Raw genomic sequence first — 23310 nt, 5'->3', positions numbered from 1 at the left:
GAGTTCGCCGCCCTGAAGCAGGAGCTGGCGAACCAGAAGGCTCAAGTCGCGGCGGTCTCGCAGACCGCCTCGAATATCCAGGTTGAGCTGGGGACCTAGATGAAGGGGTTGCTCCAGCGCGTCCGCGTGCTGGAGGAGAGGCTGCTCGTCACCGAGGCCAAGTCCTCCGCTTCTGCCTTGGCTCCTGCCGAGGCTTCGGGTCAGCCGAGCTAGATGGCTCGTGCTGCAGGTATGGCTTCAGCCGTCCGACGTAAAAGGTCGGATGGAGGCGCATGCTAGACGGTATGTCTAGCGTGTAAGCGTTGCCGTGCCGTGCCAACACAGTGAACGGCCCGATGAAGCCCGGAGCAAGCTCGCTTGCCCCGAAGTCCGAAACGGCATGTTTAGGCAGGTTTTGCGTAGCTAACAAAACCAATGAACTAACTTTGAATTCATTTGTGTTGCCTCTGCCCACATTGTCTGCGTTCAGCTTCTGTTGGTCAACACAAGCTGCTATTGTGTCTTGGACAAACCGAATTACGGCTTGTCTTTTAGTGATGAAATTGATTGCATCCGAGCTGAAGTCATTCAGCTCGCTCTCCGCTAGAGGCCCGGCCTCTGCGTGGTTCTTTGCGGTGTCTGCGCCCTGCGCAGACCCGTGGTCGTTGTCCTTGTTGTTGGGGGAGTCTGCGCCCTGCGCAGACTCATGTGGTTTATCCATTGTTGCAGCTGACACTGTGCAAGTGTCAGCGGTTTTCTGCGGCTGCTGTAGTGCAGTCGTAGATCCTCCCCCACTTAAAGTGGGAGCCATCACTCCGAGTAAACCCGGCAGACGGGGATGCCGCATGGCATTCACATAAAACGGTGTATGCCCGGTCGAGGCATGCACCGAGTTGTTGATGGCGAATTCCGCCATCGACAAACACTCGCTCCAGTATTGGTCCAGTATTGGAACGAGTGAGCGTAGCTCTTCAGAATGTCGACGAGCACGCGATTCACGCGCTCGGTTTGACCGCCCGTCTGCGGGTGATCCGCAGTCGACATTGAAAGCTGGCTCCCAAGAAGTGTAAACACTTCTTGCCACAGGTTCGCCGTGAAGCGCGGGTCTCTGTCCGACACGATGTCGGACGGCATGCCATGGTGTTTGAACACCATGTCGACGAGCAGACGGACCGTCTGCTTCGCGGTCACCTCTGCTGGCACCGCAGCAAGATGTACCATCTTGCTGAAGCGGTCTACAAAGACCACAATACCGGTGTTCCTTCCGCTATCCGGGGGAAGACCAAAGATGAAGTCCAAAGACATGGACTTCCAACACTCCGACGGAGTCGGTAGTGATTGTAACGGAGCCTGCGCGAATGGCGCAGGCTTTACGCGTTGGCATACCTCGCAAGCACGGATGTACTTGCGCACCCACTTATACTGGTGGTGCCGGTAGAAGTCGCGCGTGAGAAGGACGTAAGTCTTCTCACGTCCGAGATGTCCCGCAGTCGGGGCATCATGATACTCGTACATGATCCTGAGTCGCAGGTCATGGTCATTTGGCACGACAACGCGGATCGCGTTGTCGTGCCGACGTGATAACGCGTCGGCCACTACATTCAATTTTCCGGGTTTGTATTCGACCTGGAAGTTATATTCTGCAAAGAATGAGAACCATCTCGCCATTCTTTGTGATATGTGTGGCGACTTCCCTGCGGTGCGCAGTGATGCATGGTCGGTGTAGACCATTGATCACTCTGACCTTTTCCGGGTCAGGGCGAACACCATTCTTTCCTACGAGACACCCGAGGACGGGTATCTCGCTCGCCCCGAAGATACACTTCTTCAGGTTCGCGTAGAGCTTATGCTTTCGCATAAGCTCAAGTAGCTTCCGGAGATGCACCCGGTGCATCTCTACGTCGGTCTTCCCTTCCACAGCCCGGCTGTGGATGAACACATCATCGAAGTAGCTCGGTGCGAATTCGCGCACCGAGCGCAACAAGTGCGTCACGCACCTGTTGAAAGTCGCAGGGGCGTTCTTAAGCCCCTGTGGCATTACTAGCCATTCCCAGAACATGCCGCTTGGCGTGTTCACTGCCGTGAGAGGAATATCGCTCTCACGCATTAGGATTTGATAAAATCCATCTCGCAAGTCGAGAGCACTGTAAACGGTGCTCCCGGCCATCGAATCGATGATAACATCCTTTCGCGGTATCGGCGTCTGCGCCGGTACCGTCGCATCGTTCAGCTTGTTGTAAGCATGAACGATACACCATCCGCCCTGTGGCTTTTGACACAGAACGTCGGAGCACTGTGCGGGGACTTTGATTCCCGTACTTGTCCTGCTTTGCGACGACTTTCAAAGAAGTCGTCGATCGCCTTGACTTGTTCTCGCGGCAGTGGCCACTGCCGCGTGACACAGTACTTCGTGCCCGGCACGAGATCAATCTCGTGCTGAATACCCTTATCCTGCGGAAGCTCCGCAGGAATGTCTTCCGGGAGTACGTCTTTGTACTCCCTCAACAGTTTGTAATAGGGACTCGACTTCAGCGAGTCCGAACCCTGTTCCTCGAAGCGCTCTCGCTTCGTCTTCGCACTGAGAGTGTCTTCACTCTCGGTGGTACTTCCCATGAAGAGCTGTCTCAGCTCTTCGCTCTCGCTCTCTGTCCTTTCGCTGTTAGAAAGAACGCAGACTTGCTCGATGCGTCCATCGTGCAAGTCGCGCGTGAAGCGCTTCCAACTTATGCCTGGAAGCGAAGTCAACTCCGACGCCCTCGTCGGAGGATTAGCGAGCTCCATCTCACGATACTGGAATCCAGTATCGGTACGCGTCTCGACGCCCAGCGTCATCGCCTCTGACTGCCCCGCAGACAGTTTTTGTCGCGTCTCGGTCCCGGACCGAGACTTGCGCAGCGTTCTTCGCATGCGCCGTCTTCTTGTTGTGCGGAGCCCGGCTCCACACGGTGGTTCTTCTGGTCCAGGCCCGGCCATGGACAGTTGTTCGCCGGCGGACCCTGTCCACGGGCACGCGGTAGCAAGTCTGACTTGACCGCTCAGTGTCTTCGTCGTGCAGCCCGGCTGCACGACAGCATGTAATTGCGTCAGTGCGGTACGTTTGCAACCGTCCGCACTGTTTGCAGCGTCAATTCCCGGAGTTGACACGCCTTTGTCACCTCGACGCCAGTTATTGGCGGAGCCCCTCATGACCGAGGGTGCGTCGGCTCCCGGAGGCGACGCGTCGTTGTCGACCTGACCTCTTCGGGTCAGGGACTGTCTCTTACACGCTTGAACGTGGGTATTGGTTCCCGGAACCAGTACATATTTTTTCTTCTGACGTCGGCAGCATTGCCGACGTTGGTCTCACTTGTGCGCGCCCTCGCGCACTTCTTGGGCACTCCGGGACAGAGGCATTAAGCGCTGTCTCGACTGGTGAGCCGCGCGCACCTGCTGGTGCGTGCGCTGCGGTAACAGGGCTATCGCTCTCTGTTCCGCTGTCGCGGCCGAAGCGCACGAGTATGCGCTTCTTCCAGTCAATTACCGGATCATGCCGTGCAAGCCACGGCATGCCCATAACAACGTCGAACTTATCGTCCAGGTCCAGGACGATAAAGTGTTCGACGAACACCCGTTGTTTGTACGAGAAGCGCACGTTCACGACGCGCTTCTTGGTCTTCACGATGGCACCTGTTGCCAATCGAACTTCCAGAAGACTTCGAGGTACCTTTACCTCCTCGAAGTCAAGTCTCGACAGGCTTCGTAGTCAAAAAAAGTCGTTCGACGCGCCCGAATCTATCAGAGCGCGAAGAGAGTCGCTCGCTCTCTTCGACGTTACCTTCAAGATGACCAGGTTCGGCCTGTCATCTTGTTTCTTGCAGCGAGAGCTGGTATCACTGGGGGCTGCAGTCCTCAGTGTCGCGTGCCCGATGTCGGCACGCGCGACTGCATTACCAGTAGGGCGTCCCGCGCCTACTGGATGTTCGCGTTTTTTGTTGGTCCGCGGCGATGCCTAGCATCGCCACGACGGCCACCTCAAGGGGGCATGGGAGCTGTGCACTCCCGTGCAAAGTGACCGATCCTTCCGCAACGGAAGCATCGCACGTTACCTCCCTGCTGCTGGTAACCTGCAGTTGTTGCGTTCGAGAGGTCCATTGGTTCCGGACCTCCCGTCCTCGCTACCGGGCGCGGTTGCGGCCTCGGTACATTTACATGGAGTTTAGCCTGCCGCAGGCTAAACTCTTCTTGCATGGCAAGAGTGATTGCAGCTTCGAGAGTACTCGGGTACTCTCGGAAGCGATAGGTCTTCACGGGCCCATCTCTAAGTCCCTTCATGAACGTGACGACCTTGGTCGCCTCGTCAATCGGGTTAGTCACGATATTTGATACCAAATATCGTGCACGCTGCGCGTAAACATGGACGTCATGCTTACCCTGCTGAAGGTCGAGGAACTCCGCCCTCGACCGGAACTCATTTTGTGGTGGCTCAAACGCTTGTTTGAGCTCCTCTTTGAATGTCTCGTACGTGCTAAAGCACGCAGGATCTGAGAGTCGGCGTCCGTACGCCCAACTCCTCGCCCGTCCGCCAAGACATGACATGACATGGCGAACGCAACCTTTGACGACGGGTCGACGATACGTCGAGCCGCAATGTCTGTGTCGAGTTCGACAAGCCATCAGAGGAGAGGCTCACCCTCTCTTCCTACATAATTGCTTACGCTCAGTTTCAATGGTTGAGCACGCGGTGTCGTCCCTGACGACGCCGTCACTGAGGAAGCAGCATCACGCTACTCCTTCATAATGAACCCCAGATCGACACCATGTTGCTCCGTCGGCGATAGCGTACGCAGCATCGTAGCTATCGCCGCCTCCCCAATGACTGTTGACAGTTGTTGAAGGGCTTCCCACTCTGGGTCGGACATGCGGGGGTAGTCGGTGCGTGCAACAAGCGTTGCAGGCGTGTTGGAGCTCTCCATGGGCACCTCCGTGCTCATGGGGTTCTCGGCTCCGCGTTCGTACACCTCGTACGAACGTCAAGCAGTTGGTCGTTGGACGGACTACAAAGTGCTACCAGGTGTAGTGGGTCTAACTTGACTCACTACTTTTGCTTACACGTTGCGCTACGTGTATGAGGAAGCGTAAGTACTTAGTATGTACTTAGATTAATTATATTTGAATACACAAATATAAGTTAAATCCGATAAGACTCCAAGTGACTTAGGTTAGGTAAAATGATAATTGTATTGTTTGTGAATTGATCTTCCTCCTAAAACTGCTAAAACTGTTTATCATCTATGAAAGGGATTGACAGCGGCTGGCTGTCAGAGCCCCGCTAATACGCACGTCACTAATTAGTAGAAAGATGCTGCTTTCTACCAATAGGATCTTTGGGTAGGTGTGGACCACTCATTGTGGTGGCCCACTTCAATGTATCCATTGGTGTGACTTACACCAAGGTGAGGAAGTATCTAAAACTTTTAACAGATATCTTATCTGTTAAAGTCACAAGTGGCTTGTAGCCACTTGTACGTGTAACCCCGTTACAATATTGGGATAACCAACAGTGCACGCTCAACACGCCACTTTACGGTTGAAACCGCTGTACAAGACGTGAATCGCTGGAATAGTCCTCACGTACTAGATAACACATCAACAACGTGCCTTGTCTGGGAAGTAGGCGATCAAAGGGCCATCCAACACGTAGTACTAATATCCGCTCAATACATGGGTGGCAAGCTGCAAAGTTATCTCCGTAATAAGTTGCCCTCAATACGCAGATTGCAAGCTTCGCGCGTACCTCCGCAGTGAATATCTACAAGAACACCCAGCGACATCATCAAATCACCTGCGTGCACTTTCGAACCTCGTGGCACTTACTTCCAGGTAGTCACTGTTGACAGAAACTCCACGGTTCCCGCGATGAGTATTTCCCTCGGATCGGAGGGGGGATCTTCCCATTCCCCCTCCGAGAGTGGAAGCCAAATGAAGAACGAGCTGGTGCTTGACCAAGGAGTACCCAGTCCTGCGCTTCCAGCGATCAAATGTAGGTGCAAGGTTAAGCGGTGCCCAGTTAGCACATGCGGGAGATGCTCTCGCTGTGGTTGCGAGTGTGACGGCGTGTCCATCGCCACAAAAACAGCTCGCAGTCGGGGGAGGCCGCGTCGAGTTCAAGCAGCCGGAAAACTACAAAGAAGTTCTCTAGTCGAAGTGGAAGGCAGTCACGAACGCGATCAAAGACCACATCAAAGGGAAGAACCAGGCTCACGACGACATCACCGGGGGCGACACCGAAGCAGGCATCCACGTTGCAGCAGATCGTACCAACACCAGATCACAGTATGGCGGAAAGAACTGAATGTTATACTATACCTGGGGATCCTGTGACGACATCTCGTTTCAGAACATTCTGAAATGCAGACTCCAGAAATAGCACGAACGACGGGAGGACCAGCTGCTGCCGTTGGATTTCGAGTTCCGAGCAAAGCAGGAAGTTATCATTTGTCACCGTTTGTCACGCCGACACCACTGCGCGAGATTCACACCACACCAGACACCATTGCACTCATGCGCTTTCTTGGTTGCGAGGACGCGGTCGTAGAGTTCATGAAAAAAAGCTACCGGCAAAGAAAAGACTTCAATCTGCCGTGTTTTGGACGAAGCTACCGTCAGCAGGAATTTTTACCAGTGCAACACCTGATGCCCGCATTCTTCACAGTTCACAAGTATCGAGTTCTCACTATGTGGATGGGGGTCTTGATGCGATACCTAACGCTGGTTGTCAAAATGATCACATCGATCCACACAGCTAGAGCACTTGTGTAGTTCACCGGACGAGGGATGCGCTGTACGAGCAGGAATCGCTGCCAGCGACCCCCGAAAACGTACGGGCAGCGTGTCGTAGTGAGCAGGCAACACCGTCGCAGCTTCAACGTGACTACTCCTCATCTGACGAAGGCCGATCAGCCATTCAGCACCCATCGCCATCGCATGATAAAGGGTGTGTGCCAGGTACTACTAATCCGCCTATCGACCAGGCAACCGAGCGGCAGCAGCGATCTGCAACGTTACGGCTTGTGCGTCTACTGGTGACTCGAATCGTTGAGATTATATGTGGAGCCGAGGCAGCTCCGGCTTTCTTGGAGCTCTTCATAGAAGCAATCGCTTCTCCAGAATTTCCGCCTCAGTCGGATTTACCAAAGCTGATCAAATTATTTGTAGCTACGAAAAGAGGATCGGTCGAGCGGCGCTGTATCCGTGCTCAAATGTGCGATGCGTTTCCACTTTCGGACTTGAGGACAGCATGCAAGCAGATTGGTGGAGTTGCGTTTGGGAAAAATAGCTATACGGCAGGGCGGAATGACCTCGAAGTTCTTCTTGCTGAAGGTGCTCTGGAGAAAGTGACCTGATCTCGCTGCAAATATGATCGGCGTGTCCTCGATGGTGCCATTGAGTTCATACTGTCAATGGGTAACGTTGCATTTATACCATGGGGTACCAAAACGGTGAAATTGAATGGCAAAAGACACTGCGTTGCCTCGATCCAGCGTCGCAAGCCGATAAATGTGATGTTTGATCAGTACTCCGCTCATGACGACAGCACCAAAGTTTCCAAGCGCACATTCTATCTGATGGCAGCCATTTTGACTCACGGAGATATGCAGGCTCGAGAAGCTGTCGACTATGTGACCGGATTTCTTGTGAACGACAACTTCGACGTGTTAGAGCGCATAATTCGTGAGCATCTCCCTGAAATATCGTCCGCATTGCTGCCAAAATTTGTCATTTTGAAAGAGTGACTAAAGTACGGCATCGGATATGATATTGATGAAAAACACAATTTCGATTACTCGATGTGTCCCAGACATCAAGTTGAATTTGGGCTCGTTGATGCAGGCGGAACCGCCACCGAGCACCGTAATGTATGCTGTGGTCCATGTATAGCCATGGGCACCCTTCTGATCGATACTAAAGAACATCTGAAAGCGTCTTGAGCTGACATGACTACACTTGGTGTTTGAGATGACTCATACGAGAAGATGGGGCTGTTCATGGGCCACCGTATACGAGTAAGAAACCAGCAGCGAGTCCTACAAGTTGCGACTGAATCTATGAAGGTCAAGTGCGATACTGACCAATTTTCAGATGAAGGTACACTGAATCGGTTGATCATGTGCCTTCAGCGCATCTATTCGGTCAAACCGAAGGTGACACTCGAGTTGCGTTGCCCGATCGGCCTGCAACAAGTGGTAATCCTGAATCCAATTGCCCCCGAAAACGTCGTCGACAACAAATTACGCCAAGTTTTTAGCCGAGATCGTAGATGAAAATCCCACATTATGCCAAGGAACGCGTTAAAGTTGCTCTACGAGCGCTTTCCAGCATGTGACAGAACTGCTAATGGAAAGCAGCTAAGCGCTAAGGTGTCGGCGCTCAAAAAAAGGTGGGAGCAATCTCGAAACTCATGATTGAATACCAAGTGTTTGAACCAGCGCAACAAATACGATAGACACCGGTACCGCAACTGGTAGTGGAAGCAAAGTTAGTCTCTCAATTTTGTGCATTCTGTGCGGGGTATTTGTGTGGTCTGTGATGGTTAAACCCACACTAACTCTGAAATTATCAAGAATCACTTCGACGCGGGCTCTGTTCACAGCAACGCTACAGCTGCTGGTGCGCTTTTGGTTTGGAAGCCGCTAAATCAACAGCGGTGCGCACGCTCGACTCAAATGACGCTAAGATGTTCGCGTCACGAAGCATTGCCGTGAAACCAAACTTTTGAGATGAAACTTGACTGAACGCAGCAATTTTTCCTACATCCCGTTCCACGATTGCGTGTTCACAAAGGTGTCAAACGGCATAGCGTATCTGCTGTTGCCGAATTTGAGTTTTTGATGCGATTTGGCAGATATGGCAGCGTGATGGTTTCATAGTGCAGATCACACCGCCAAAGCCTTATCTACCTCCGATGGGCATGATTGTGTCGAGAACACGCTGTCCACATACTCACCGAACATGCGTTCATGACCGAGGTGATAACGTGGGTTTTGCTCCGTATCGGGTTTGACTACATATCATCCAAACCCAGTTTAATCGAGAAACGTACCGTCCGCAAAGGCGACTGACACCGGTCTCTCGCTGCCTGTCAGCCGGCCTTCGTTCACGATCTTGCCCCGAGCAGCAATTCCCAGCTCCCCTCGACGCAACAGCGGTCGTGATACTGTAGCTTCGCCCGGTAATAGCGTACCAAAATGACCACCACCGTCGGCCTGCGCTGGGACGGCGTCGCCCTACATCGCCACCTCCACACCACCCGCCTACGGCGACAGCTACCTAAGCATCAGTCTCAACGGCGGCGAGCTCACACCGACGGCGCCGGACCACGCCGCCGCCCAAACTTGTCTTCTGCGTCGTCGTCGCTCAACTCCATGTGGCTCAATTGGCAGTAGCCGTGCGCAATGCGGGACCCGTGCACAGTCTGGAAGCAACTCAGCGCTCGAAAGGCACCGCCGTAAGAACCGAGACTCCACGTCAGCAGCAGCGAGATCAGCTGCAATTGCTGCGTGACACCGTGCCCGAGCTCGAGGGGCGTACAATGCACGCTCGAGGCGCAGCGCCAGTAACACAATGTTGGTGGCTACATTAAAGTGGACAGTGCGACAAATATCTCAGCTCCTGAACAGCTGGCAGACAAGTACCGCGAGTTTTTTTTTCAAAAAAATTGAAACGTGCCAGCAAGCACACAGCGGAGGCAGTGACACGAACTATAGCCTTCGATGTATTTTACGAATGGTAGTTTGTTTGGATTGAAATACTGAACTTTCGATCTAGATTAGCTATAGCATCAGTCGATCGATGCCGGAATTACCTGTTCCTTCACTTTCCACCCGTTTTGCTCCTTTTCTCCCCCTTCTTACAGGCATCGCCTGTTAAAAGCCAGAAAGCCAGTACTCAAGTGGGGACGTCTTGTTTCAACTGCTTAAATGTGTTAACGCGTGCAACTACTTTTGCACGAGGCAATCCGGATCTGGACGTCTAGCCGTCCCACGATGATCCTTCGATCCGACTCACCAGTGGTGAGCCAGGGGGCGCGGTGTGCAACGTAGTACGCAAATTTCTCGGCTTTCTTCTCACTTAAACCATGCGCTTTCGCGACATCATAAGCGTTAGCTGTGGACCACCCAGAAATCCAGGCGTTAAACACGTCAATCCGTTTCTGTTCGCGTTCTCTATTCGCCATCTTCGCTTCTTTACAATGGAGCCGAAAACTCGTTCCTCATCGTTGTTGTCGTCCTCTTGGGGCGACTTGAGAGCCCGCAGGTATTTTCTGCTACTGGGGGCTTCCACGCGAGAAACATGGGCATGCTCCGTTTCCGTTTCCGAAGCTTGCGCGTTGACATGAGCAAGTAGGACGGTAGCAAGTAGCAGGACACGCATGCTGATCACACTGGCCGGAAGAGTGGGTGGAGACACTGCACTTGAGGAATGTCGTGGAAATGGAGAAATGAATGAGCTCCGAGCTTGGTCAATTACATGTAGTCTCCCAGTCTCCGATTGTTTAGAGTGTTTCGCGCTGACTCATGCTCCCATCCCAAAAGTGAGCACGACGATCATGCGATGTTGCTTGGTTTGGCGTGTGTACAGCATAATCATGCACTTGACGCGATGCCAGCTGACAACGTGGACTTTGAGAGTCATCCAGAAAGATACAGATACATGTACGTAGTGTCTTCGTAGGGATTTATCTTTGGGCAACTTCAAATAGCAGGCTAATTTTGCGCCCGAAACGACACATGACTCCATCGCCTTCAGCGCTGGAAGAACGCAACGCGGAACTCGCCCAGCAAATGGACGCCTGCATTGCTCGGGGAGGGATTTCCCACGTGTTATCGCAGGTAAAGATGGCCCACAGCGCTGAAATCAACATATCTGCTTCTCACCTATCTGACTATGGTCCTTAACGTCGCCCTCTCCACGGACAGGCTCGAGCGTCGCTGAAGAATCCTTCACGCCCGTATACGCCGCAGACGTCGGCCCGTCCACTATTCCACGGAGATGACTATCGACCTCGGTCACGCCCGAGCTCGTCGTACACAGTGACGGAGCTGAAGCAAATGGCTCAGCAGCAGGCGCAGCAGAAGCTGACACCGTCAGGTCCGAAACCAACCAAGCTCCCGCTGCGACCAAATGGCTTCAAAGCTCGACCCCCTGTGATGCCACAGCCCAGTGACAAGATGTCGTCGGCTGGGTCGGCTTCCTCCAGCAGCCTAAAGTTGATGCACGCACCCATTCTGTCCGATGACGAGTCGGACGACGAGCTCTCAGCTGATAAATCTGACGCTGAAGTAACGCAGTTTGATCCGGACGCCTCCCTGTCGCTTCCATCCAACGTGAGATCATCCGCAGTGCGAGATTCTTAATGTGTGCTTGTATTCGGGCTAATCTCTCATTTTTGGTTGTATAGGACGAACTTTCTGAGGCCTACAGCGGAATTGAGCGTTGCATTCGTGAGGTGGTCGGCAGCGAAGGTTCACCAGATTTTGTTGCTAGTGTCGGCCGTTTACGTGACTTAGTGGACAACTTTGTGGGTCTAAGCTCGTTTCTTCGATCCGAGAGTCGGCAACACTCGAACACGGATCCTGCAGCTTCAAAGCTGCGATGTCGGCTGTTCGATTTGCTTTCCAGCGCGCTGCTAGAAAGCTGGTCCGCCAACGCAGTTTGCGTGCTGGAGTTGGCACCTTGTCTTTTTGAATTGTACGCCACTGCTCACAACTCAACGGAGGAACAGGACAAGACCAGTGCTCAGATGATTAAGTTGGGAAAGACGCTGTTCATCCTCAGCAAGGATAGTGCAAATGACAGTGTCTTCTGCAACGTACGCTACGTTGAGGCGGTTCTTCATGCGATCGCGGACACCAGTGGTGCAGCTTTCGGGCACAAAGACGATAAACAATTGAGGACCAACGACGATACCATCATTCTTCCATCGGAGGAGCGAACGATCCCCTTGAAGGCCCTGATTTACGCAGCGGGGACCTTGAAAAACATCTCAAATGCTGAAGACAAGATGGCCCGCCTGCTAGCGACCAATCGAGCTATTGCAATCCTCAGTGAAACGATGCTGTGGCAAGCTGATGCCAACGTATCCGCTCAAACCAAAGAGATCGCTCAGTTTCTGATCCAAACTACCGGCATCCTGCGCAATCTGTCGGTCTCAAAGAATAACCACAAACAATTCATCGAGGCTCACATCCCCCTGCGGTTATGTGGCATGATCCGTGCATTCATCGCGCACCAGGAGCTTATGGTGAACATCTCACGCATTCTGAGCAAACTCACCCTGCACGAAATGCCACGAGCTCAGATCAACCAGCGCTCCAAGAACCTGCAAAACCTCGTGGCTCTGATTGACTATCGTCAGAACTCGTGGCTCTCACTTATTGACCAGCAGCGCTCCGACAACCGGTTCCAGGACTCGCTCTTCATCCGCGTTTTCTTCGTGCTGGGCAATTTGTGCGCTGGAAATGACCAGAACCGATGTCTGATCGTCCAAAACTTCTCTGGTATTCAGATTTTGGTGGAATCCTTACACTTCTACGCCGCACGCTACTCGGATGCTCGAAATACTTCCGAGCTCGCCCACAGCGACGATAATGACGAACACCGTTGCGTTTCTGACGGAGAACAATCAATGGAGGTTTTGGTCAAGCTTGTTCGCGTTATGGCGAACCTAGCGATCAACGCGGACGTAGGTGCGCAGTTGAATGGGAACGATGGTCTGTCCCCATTGCTAGAAATTCTGGACGTTGCTCAACGCTCAGGAGACGACGAGCTTATGCTGAACGCCGTGAGCTGCATCACCAATATATCCTACTACAGCACGAGCAACTCGATCCCATCCGAAAGCAGCGATTTTTGCTTTATTGAAAGCAATCGCATTATTCTCACTCAGCTTCTCTCAAGGATTCTTCTGGACAGGAACGAGGAAGCTGTCGTCGAGGCAGCTAGAGCGTTTGGGAATTTGTCGCGATTCAAAGATGTGCTGGTGTGCATGGGTGACCTCAAAGTGCTTGACTGCCTTGTGGTCTTACTAGACCACAGCAACCGTGAGGTCGTGTACACCGTTTGTGGCGTGTTGATGAACGCAGCTCTTGACCCTACCGCACGCCAAGCGTTGCTGTCCGTTCGCCCCACTGTTGACGATGACGCGGTTGATGTCCGCAACCTGCTTGTCGGGATAGTTGAGTGTGCCGGGGCAGACGACTTAGAGATGACCCTCATCGCCAGCAAAGCGATCTACAACTTGCTACTCTCCAAGGACAGCAAAAGTCACAGAGGTGACAGTGGAGTCGATTTTACGAATGACGCCATGAATCTACGACGTGCCGTTGAAGAAATACTTGGCACACTTAGCGACAACAAACGAACGAGTGAGCCGAATGAAGAGGACGAGGAAGCAGGAGAGTCGATCGGCTCCTTGCGTAGCAGAAAAGAGGTTCTTTTGGTGCTTCCGCAGCTATTACGAAGTGTAAACTCGCTCATAAGCGCCATGTAATACATCCTCCCTTTACTCTCTGGACGCCGTTCTTAGTTCCAGTACACACCGAAGCCAACTTTCAGCAGTAGACTACAGCTATTTTACATTGTTGCGGTTAGTAAGCGATAAGACGCAGCGCTCCAGATAGAGATCAAAATAAAGGTGCAGCGGGACCACCAAATCGGTGGAATTTGTGGAGACCTTCCTGCCTCATGAAGGTGCAGCCATCGACGCACCATGGCCGCGCAAATGCGAGACATAGCCGCCCTCGTACAGCATTCAGCCGTGGAATGAACTTTTGGCATCAAAACCAGATCGGGGATCGAAGCGAGTACTCTGTCGAGCGGCTCCTGGCTTTCAAAGACTATTGCCGGCGAACTTCTGTTACTCGTGTCGTCGCAGTGTGCATGCTAACTCCAATTCCTGCGATTGCAGTGACTCTCCTAATCGATTGTACTCCACTTCGACCTCCGTCTGAGGGCTGGCGAGAGAACGACGCCTTCTGGGTTCGTTGGGTCCTAGCTCTCGTCGGAGTCTCTGCCGGTGCCACTGCACAAATCCGCGAAGTGATTGCACCGGGAACTATATCAAATGCTGGAGCTTTCATAATCACGTTGGGAGCATCCATCGTCGACGTATTCGCGGCAATGCTCGTAGTAGCGCTGTGGCGATTCCCGATTCCATTTGGATACATTATCATGGTTGGTCCGTACATGGTGATTCTGCTTAGTTTCACGTTGGATGGCGGTAACTTGCCGAATCTCCAATCCTCCGTGAGCAGTTGAAGTCACAGGCTACAATAGTCTGTGCCCAAGGGTTTGTTGCCATAGCATATCCGTTCTTTACGGCAGTTTTCTATAGACTGTCCGGGCGCGAGCAAATGGCTTTCGTTGTGGTGATGCCTGTTTTCAAGCATGTGACGAAGCATGTAATCGCACACGCAGCTGAGCAACTCCATGAGTACGTCGGCCCAATTGTGGTTTTCTCTGTAGACGTCTTCAACGTACGAAGTATTTTACCTCGCGATGTGCATGCAGATGTCGAAATTGATGGTTGCAATCCTGCTGATTATTGCTTCAGACAGTTTTCATGTCATTGCTGCCATCCGGGATATTTTCCGCCGGACTAATGCTATCTAACCCCGTCCAGAGCAGCGAGAGCCAGCAGAAAACTACTTTGAAGACTTGGGTGCGCTAGTGCGAACTGTTTTCGAGGGTGTCCAGATATCGTCGCGAAGTACTGGAATTCGGATAGCAGCTCCATTCCCCCTTCCTCTCTCCGATGAAAGCTCCTCTTGCCTTGACAAAAAATGTCCGACACGGAGTAGATTTACCGGGATCTGCTTCCTTCAGAGTTTTAATACTGACGACCTCGTACTGAAGTGTCCTATCATACTCGAAAGCCTATGGTCATCAGCATCCACACCACCACTTTTGTCTGAGCGAGGGATACTGTTTTCAAAACCAACGCAAGAGTCCGCATGTTGCCACTAATATCGACAAATTTGTTGTGGCCCGTTGCTGATGATCACTAAAGCAGGCATTAGTCGTGTATTAATACATCCATTTTCGCGAATGCGTTTTCCCTGGACATTGCCCTCAATTGCTTCTTTCATCATTGGGGCCGAATATTGCGCTAATGTCTACAAGCCGTCTTCGGCGATGGATAAACGCTCTCTCTCAAGCTTGGCTCTCAATGCAAGTCAGCCACCGCGGTCGATACTCCATTGAGCGGCTACTCGCGCTTGAAGAATATACACAACACACGCCGTGGTATCGAGTAGCGCTGGTTTGTCTGGGAGCACCTCTGCCAATGATCGTATTTGTGCTTTCTCAAGAGTGCATCCCACTCCAAGACCCAAGCGAAGGCTGGAAAGCTAACTACGGCATCTGGGTTCGCGTTGCAATTGTGAGTGGTGTTGTGTGCTAAACAATTCTAGTCCAGATAGAGCACATGATAGTTGGTATATCGATGTCTCTACTGCAAATTGGCCTCATCTTAGGCTGCGTAATGGTGGTGTACACCGCGGTTTCTCTTCTCGTCGCTGCGTTTCTTGTGTTCTCGATTCCGTTCATAACCATTACGATGATAAGCCATTGTTTTTACTATAGTAGCTGTGTCATTCCGGTTCGTCGTCGGTAAGAGCACGTTCATGCAGATCGTCGCGCATCTGGATCAACTGCTCGGGTTTCTGGTTTTCATCTCGGTACAAACGCTGATGTCGATCATCTACCCCGCCTACCAAGGTCTGTTCAATGCCAGTGCGAAAACGCAGTTTGTCACGAAGAATATTGTTTCTTTGAGTATTCTGCACAAGGAGGACATGATACCCGAAGGCGTCATTTTTACGGTCGATCACTCGGAGTATCTTCTCATGACTGAGTACATTGAATGTCCTTTGCCGCTACTGTATGCGGGCTACTTGGCGATGCTTTAGCATCTACCAGTGGCGGCATATTACCCACAAACGGCATCGTCGAATCCCGGAAGTTAATCGACGACGTGATCAACGTTTTGAGTTGTTCGGCGGTCGAGCCCGCAGGATTCACAGGTCTTCTCTATTTCCTCAGACGGAAATTCGGAATTTCCCTGCTGTATCAGCTTGCGTTCGTGCTGGAGACGCAAATACGCACGGTTCAAGGTCACCTTTTCGTGTGGACAGTTTTCATTTTACACATGCCGCTTGATGTATTACGGTACGCAAATTCTCTTTCTTCTCAATATCAATGTGCGCTAACTCGTTGCCTACGTGTGCAAGTTAGGCGTGGACTCTGGAATTAAGTTTGCTTAGACTTCGCGATTAAAGAAACGGAACGATGATGCGTCTGAAATGATAAAGCAGTGTCGAAGTCTAAAGCGACGCCAAACTACTCCCTTGCGCTGTTTGGGAGGCTATAAGAGAGAACCCATTGTTATTTGGAAACCCATTGATTTCAGGTAGTTGTAGCATAATAGTCGTGTTTCGACCTCAATAGCTACTTCTGAGTAATGCCCCGGAAGTCACTGCTGACTTTGAAGACTGCTCCGTGTTATTGACTGACCTTAGCTCAGGAGTCTGACTAGTTCTCATCGTAAATGCCGTTGCAAGCGATAGTTTTCTTTTGCCTTAGACTCTGATCACGTTGGAGCGAGCTGATGCAGCGAGATAAAAATAATGACGTCGCGCTCGACGCGTACCATTTTCTATTATCACGCGGGCAAACACTTGTCGACATGGGGTTCCGCTGGGCCAAGGTTCTACCAACCTCGTCACCTCAATAAAATGCACAGCAATCGAGTGTCAAGGTCAACGCAGTTTACATTGCCTACCATCGGATAATGCAGTATTGGGATCGGAGCCAGATTGGTCACCGGAGCGAGTACTCGGTTGAACGGCTACTCGGTTTTCGAGATTACCACCAACGCACTTCGATCACTCGCGCTACTGTTGTTTGCGTTCTAACACCCATCCCTTCTGTATTGGTGGCGCTTCTGATCGACGGCACGCCCCTAAAGCCTCCTTCGGACGGCTGGCGAAACAATTCGACTTTTTTCCTGCGTTGGTGTGTAGCTTCGTTTTTTATCGCGATGGGGGCTACAGCGCAACTGCGAGAAGTGATATTACCAGGAACTCTTTCGACCTCTGGATCTATAGTAATTGCTTTAGCAGCCATCATGCATTCGTCTGTGGCGATCGCTGTTGCCGCTACCTGGTGCTTTCCGATTTCGTTTGGTTATATTTTGCTTGTCGGTCCGCTCATGATGATGTTCTGAAGCAATACCTGTCTAGTTGTTGGACTCCGCGTACTTGCCAACTCCCGATTGCTTCGCCAGCAAATCAGAACTCAATTCATGATTGTGTTGGCGCATGGATTTGTGTCAATAGCCTACCCAATCTCCACTGCAGTGTTCTACAGACTAAAAGGCGCGCAGCAAGTAGCATTCCTGTTCGTGATGCCGCTCATCAAGCATCTCGCCAAGCAAATAATTGCAACCGCAGCCGCGGGTCTGCATGAATACGTCGCTCCGACCGTGGTTTTCTCTGTGGATCTCTTTCACGTGTTCTACGTAGCAATTTGCATGCAGACAGCAAATCGACGATCGCTACAGTGATCATGATGACTTCGGATACGTTCCATATCACTATCGCAGTTCGCGCTATTTTCCACCAAGCCAATGTCTTTAAGACAAAATGGCCGGAGCTTTCGAGTGGATTACATGCTCAGCAATTCTTACATTTTCTCGAACATTTACTAGGAATGGTGCAAAGCGTTTTTGCAGATCCTGAAATCCTGCATTGGGTTAGCCGTATTCGTGTGTTTGTTCCATCCTCGCTCTCTCTATCGGATGATAGCATTTGTTTCATAAATGGAATTTCAAGGAGCAGGCGCGACACTCACGTGTATGTCTTGGCTCGACTGCACGCCTGGAGTCCTGTAGTTGAGGCGACGGTTAGTGCGAGTTATCGAAACAAAGTACGTGCTTTTTTTTACCTCCCAACAAGTCGCGAGAGGTGAACAATTTCCAGAGAACGACTTAACGCCAACGCAAGTTTCTAGTTCTCATCTAGCGAAACTCACTATCTCACGAAAAGAGTCCGTTCCAAGGCGACTTCTAACATTTATGCACCCAGACGCTGCCATCTCATCGGATAAGCTGCGCTCTACACTGTCTCAAAGACCTAACGAGGAAGCGGTTTGGGACGCCCTCCAGGCTCTTTTTCATTTCGAGTACCTTTTAATGACAGAGTATATCGAGTTCGCCCTCCCGATTCTTTATGCAGCATACCTGGCAGCTATTTTCCATCTACCCGTTGCGTCGTACTACCCGCAAACTGCGTCGCTCAGTCCGGAGGGGGTTGACCAAGACTGTAGCTACCATTTTTGCTTACGCAGCAATCGAGTTTGTCGGATTCGTTGGGCTTCTCATCCTCATACGGCAAAAATTCGGGATCTCATCACTGCACCAGTTAGCTTTTGCGTTCGAAACAGAGGCTTGGGCTCGGCAAGGTTGTTTATTGGTATGGACCATAACCATTCTGCACCTACGGCTAGTGCACTACTGTACGAGCATGCCTTACGTTCATCCATCAGGATATATGCGTCTGACTTGTTGCGTTGATATAACTGTAGGCGTTGACTTCGATGTGAATCTCGGATAAGCGGGGGATCAAGTAAAGCATCAACCGAATCATTGCAACACTCAGCATTGATTCGCATTGATTCTGTTAGCATGGGAGAATAAAGTGATGCGTTAATGGATGAGTTTATCCCTCCTGACGCCAGGCCTGGAAGAGTTAGACGTTGAACTCCTTCTTTTCATCGCCCGAGCTGGTATGCAGCAAGGGTGTGGCCTCATCTCCCGTCGTCTTGATGACTCGCTGCGCCTTCGAGAGCCAAATCGTGACGATCAGCACCACCATGGACAGCGCCACAAACAGACCGATGACGTTCCCGATCACGCAGTCCGACGCCATGAAGCCCTTGACGTTCTCGCCGTTGAGCTCACCGTTCACGTTGCAGCTGCCGTTGAACGCGAGCTTCTCCAGGATGCCTGCCTCCACCGTCGCGACGACGAGTCCGACAATCGACAGACCAATGGCAATGTGGTAGGGCGCGATATCCGCGCGGACGCTCGACGCTGCCCCAGGGTAAAAGAACACGACGAAGCTCCCCAGCCACTGCAAACCGCAACACCGAATCAATGTCGCGTCATGGCATCTGCATCTAGAACTGATCACCACGTACGTGCGCCGCGAACAGGATCAAGACTCCGAGTCCGAGCCAGCTGTGCAAGCTGTAGAGGTTGGTGATGCTGTGCTCGTTGTGGAAGCGGAAGACGGCCACCGCGCCCAGCACGGCACTCAGGAAGCCCAACGCGTGGAGCGACAAGTGGATGCGCTGTCCGAAACACACATCAACACAGTCAAACTACCAGCTCCCCCAGCCCAACCTCTCTCCCTTTCCTGCTTGTGCCCACCTTGTTGACGGCATGGCTGAACGGCAGTGACACATAGGCCAGCGCGGCTTGCACGGAGCAGAAGACGAAGCCGAAGCTCATGAGCAGCGGGTGCCAATTGAACACGCGCGGGTCTCCGTGCGCCCACGAGAAGCCGGACGCGTCTCTGGCCGTGACCACGCCGTCCTTCACGGCGAAGGCGGTCAGGCCGCTGCCCATCCAGTAGCCCACGAGCACGACTACCAGCAGCGGAAGAGTCTGGAAGTCCACCGGACCATTCAAGAAAAAACACGTCTTTTAGTCTCCCGGCGTCAGTTCTGAGCGGTTGCATGCACCGCGTAGTGCGTTGCGTTCGCCTCGCAATTACGCGTCGAATGAGCCATGAGGGGGTTGCGTACGTGAGCTAGAACGCGAGCAACCAGCTCCATTTCGATTTCGGGGGTTCGGATTCCGGCGATCTGGTGAGTTGCAGAATGATGAGGAGAAGGGGCTCGACGGCCGCGTAGATCGCGAGGCGATTGGCTGTCTACGGCAGCGATGGAGATCGACCATGGCCCTTGCTGAGACCGTGAGCAGGGAGTAAGTACTACAGTGGTAGGCGTGATTGATGGTGTGAAAAGGTCAGAGAGTTCCGAATGGTACGTTGAAGTCGACGCCGTAGTGCGTGAGAGGCATGTGCAGGATGAAGATGGTCCAGACGAAGAGGTGGCCCTGCAGGGAGCGCGCTTGGGTCTCCAGCACGAAGGCGAGCTGGTAGAGTGGGGACACGCCGAACTCGCGCTTGAGCAGGAAGAGCAGCCCCACGAAGCCCGCGTACTCGACGGCGCCGAAGATGACGATGTTGGTCACGTTGGTGACCAGCTTGTGCGAGGAGAACGCCGTGTACGGGTAGTATTGGGCCGACGGCAGATGGAAGAGCACGGCCAGGTAGGCTGCGTAGAGCAGCGGGAGCGCGCACTCGATGTATTCGGCCATGAGCAGGTACTCGGAGTGGAAGAGCGCCTGCAGGGCGTCCCAAACCACCTCCTCCGTCGAGCTGTGGACTAGAGCAGCGCAGAGGACTTTAGACGAGAGCGTTGGGTCCGAGTTCGTGAGGGCCAAGAGTCTGCGAGAAGAAGAACCCCTACTAAACGTCTCGTGCTGCTGGAGGGCTATGGAGCTGAGACTGGCGGTGGCACTGACTGGAGCTACCTGGTTCAGCTTGGCCTCATCTACGGTCGTGATCATTCGCGTGTTTTGTTGGGGCGATACCTGTACACGCTCTCTTTTCGCCTGAACGTGGCCGTAGCTCTGAGTTCTTGCGGTGGGTTCGAGCAGAAGACGTCCTGAGATGAGGATACGGGAGGACGAGTACGCGTGGTAGTCACGTTTGATTCGAGTGATCTCGTTCATGAACGCAACGCTTTCGTCCGAGAGAGGGAGGGGGAACGGCGCGAAGACGCGGATTCGGCGACTGCGCGCGTGAGAAATCTCGGTGTCTCCAAAGATGCTGCGGATCATCCCCGGCAGGTCTCGAAAGTAGTGGAGTTGCGTTGGCGTTGGCTGACCGTCAAGCGTTAAGACTTCTTCGTTCGTTTTGGCGACGTTGATCTGGTGGAAAATCGCACGAACAGCGAGGATCAGGTGGATACTATTCGACGCCATCATCAGCAGCATCGTGACGGTAGATTTGGCGCTTTGCATGCAGATTGCGACGTAGAAGACGTGGAAGAGGTCCACGGAGAACACAACGACCAGACCCACCTATTCGCGCAGACCCTCAGCCGAACTTGCGGTCATTTGCTTGGTGGCAAACTTGAGAAACGGAGTTATGAACACGAACGCGATCTGCTGGGTCGCTGATAGGCGATTGAAGACGGCATTGACTGTGGGAAAAAGCACAGCCACGAAGCCTTGGGTCGCCACAAGGTTTAGCTGAGACTTTATCTGCTTGCGAAGCACCGGCGAGGAGATGAGGATACTGGGACCGACGGCAAGCACCGTAAAATTACACAGAAATATGACCATCGGCACCACTGAGATTACAGCTCCGAAAGGATCTGGAAAGCGCCATGCAGCGGCTACTAGTATCGCCAGTGAGACGTATGAAGCCGCAGTTCCGAATGCAATCATGAACGTTGCAGTATTTGAGATGACGCCCGTCACAATTACTTCCTTCACCTGAGCGGTGAGACCCATCGCCACAGCAAATGCATCCAAAAACAAGCGAATCCAAACGGTGTAGTTCGCTCTCCAGCCATCGGAAGGAGGTCGCAGCGGGATAGTGTCGATCAGGAGGGCCGCCAACATGGCAGGAATCGGCGTGACGATGCAAACTGCGATGACTCTAGTCATCGAAGTGCGCTGGTAGTAATCTTGAAAAGCCAGCAGACGCTCCACAGAATACTGACTTCGGTGTCCAATCTTGCCACGACTTTAGTAGCGCGTGATATGCTCGGATAAGTGAACTCGTCTTCTTCGCTTTTCCTTGCGGCTGTTCTCGGCAGGTAATTGGCAGTACTGAAATGAAGCTGAGACTCATTTTGAACGGCTTCCAGCTGCACTCTGTAGAGTGTTAGCATCTCGAAAATGCACGGCTAAACTGATCACTTTCGTCCCCGGACATCGCCGATATTTTTATTCTCCGTTCTCTTTTCCAAGCGCATAATTTGACGAAACAGCAAAGGAAGCATAAAGTGAGAGAGTTAAATCTGGGATCTCTGTCTAGCGTGAATACAAATTCTAGCTAAACGTTGAAGTCGATTCCTAACACCAGAACAATGTTAGAGGAATTATCATCAGCTGAAGTGTTCGTTGGCTTACCGTAGTGCGTCAGAGCCAAATGCAACATGAAAATAGTCCAGATGAACAACTGTCCTTGCGCAACCAGGGTCTGGTTTTTTAGGGCGAACACTAGCTGATACAACAGCGAGATCCCGAATTTCTTCCGAAGCAGGAATAATACCGCGATGAATGGTGCCATGTAAAAACGAGGATACTGACGGCTATGCTCTTCAATCTCTCAGGCGTATTGTGTCGCTATTTGCGGGTAATGTCGAGCGACCGGTAGATGGTATGATATCGAGAGCTGTGCCGAGTAAAGATCAGGAAGAGCACACTCGATATACTCCTCCATGAGAAGGTATTCGGAGTGAAAGAGCGTCTGGAACGCGTCCCACACAGCTTCCTCTACTATAGTTTTTGACAAAACCGCTCGTAGTGTACCGGATGATATGGCTGTGTCAACTTTCAGAAGTCTCCTAGTTGCTGGACACTTCTATTGATTTAGGTTAAGAGTAAAATACGTTTCCAGTCGGACTCTTAGGGTTCGCTTTGAGCTGGAGCGAGCCCTAAATAGTATTTGTTGCGGCGGGGATCGTTTGATAATTCCCCTCTCTCGAGTCCTCCGTCGCATCGCAATCAGTTGGGTTTTTCACGCTCTGTAATCACTTCTTGAGAAAGCTGAAAGCTTGTTAGATAGGAGATTTCGGGAGGAACAATAAAAGCGAAGCTTTCGTTCCGTTATGGTTATGTCGTTCATGAAGCCAGTGCTTTCATCAGAGAGCGGAAGTGGGAACGGGTTGTACGCTCGAACCCGACCGACCATTGCTTTGGATAAATGCAGGTCGTTGAACACCCGCCTGATCATTGTTGGTAAGTCCTCGTGAGCTAAGTTGCAATCACCGATTTTGACGTTTGCATGCATACTGCAACATAGAAGATGTCGAAGACATCAACAGCAAATACGACAGTGACGCCGACATATTCGTGAAGGCCTTTAGTAGCGTTGGCAATAGTTTGGATCTTAATGACGGGTGTCATGAAGGTAAACGCTGTTTGTTGAGCTGCGGAAAGCCGATAAAAACTGTACTTAAACAGAAAACGATATTGCCACCGCCCCTTGA

At 52.0% G+C, this 23310-nt stretch overlaps 3 protein-coding genes across 3 annotated transcripts; 1 reads left to right on the top strand and 2 right to left on the bottom strand.

Moving 5' to 3' along the window:
- Positions 1-10745: 10745 nt before the first annotated feature.
- On the top strand, positions 10746-15926 carry IUM83_13673 (uncharacterized protein; the record flags this gene model as incomplete). Its single annotated transcript, XM_067938367.1, has 4 exons — positions 10746-10847; positions 10935-11342; positions 11417-13289; positions 15604-15926. 4 exons carry the CDS (start codon positions 10746-10748, stop codon positions 15924-15926), a joined length of 2706 nt encoding a protein of 901 aa, XP_067790831.1.
- A 2838-nt stretch (positions 15927-18764) lies between these two features.
- IUM83_13672 (Cytochrome b ascorbate-dependent protein) lies at positions 18765-19854 on the bottom strand (the record flags this gene model as incomplete). Its single annotated transcript, XM_067938366.1, has 4 exons — positions 18765-19148; positions 19216-19368; positions 19448-19684; positions 19825-19854. The coding sequence occupies 4 exons, from the start codon at positions 19852-19854 to the stop codon at positions 18765-18767; spliced, it is 804 nt and encodes a 267-aa protein (XP_067790832.1).
- A 193-nt stretch (positions 19855-20047) lies between these two features.
- On the bottom strand, positions 20048-21082 carry IUM83_13671 (uncharacterized protein; the record flags this gene model as incomplete). Its single annotated transcript, XM_067938365.1, has 1 exon — positions 20048-21082. The coding sequence occupies one exon, from the start codon at positions 21080-21082 to the stop codon at positions 20048-20050; it is 1035 nt and encodes a 344-aa protein (XP_067790830.1).
- Positions 21083-23310: the final 2228 nt, after the last annotated feature.

This window comes from Phytophthora cinnamomi, assembly GCF_018691715.1.
Source record: "Phytophthora cinnamomi strain GKB4 chromosome Unknown Contig44, whole genome shotgun sequence".
Taxonomy (NCBI): domain Eukaryota; phylum Oomycota; class Peronosporomycetes; order Peronosporales; family Peronosporaceae; genus Phytophthora; species Phytophthora cinnamomi.
This window is presented reverse-complemented; position numbering and strand designations above follow the sequence as displayed.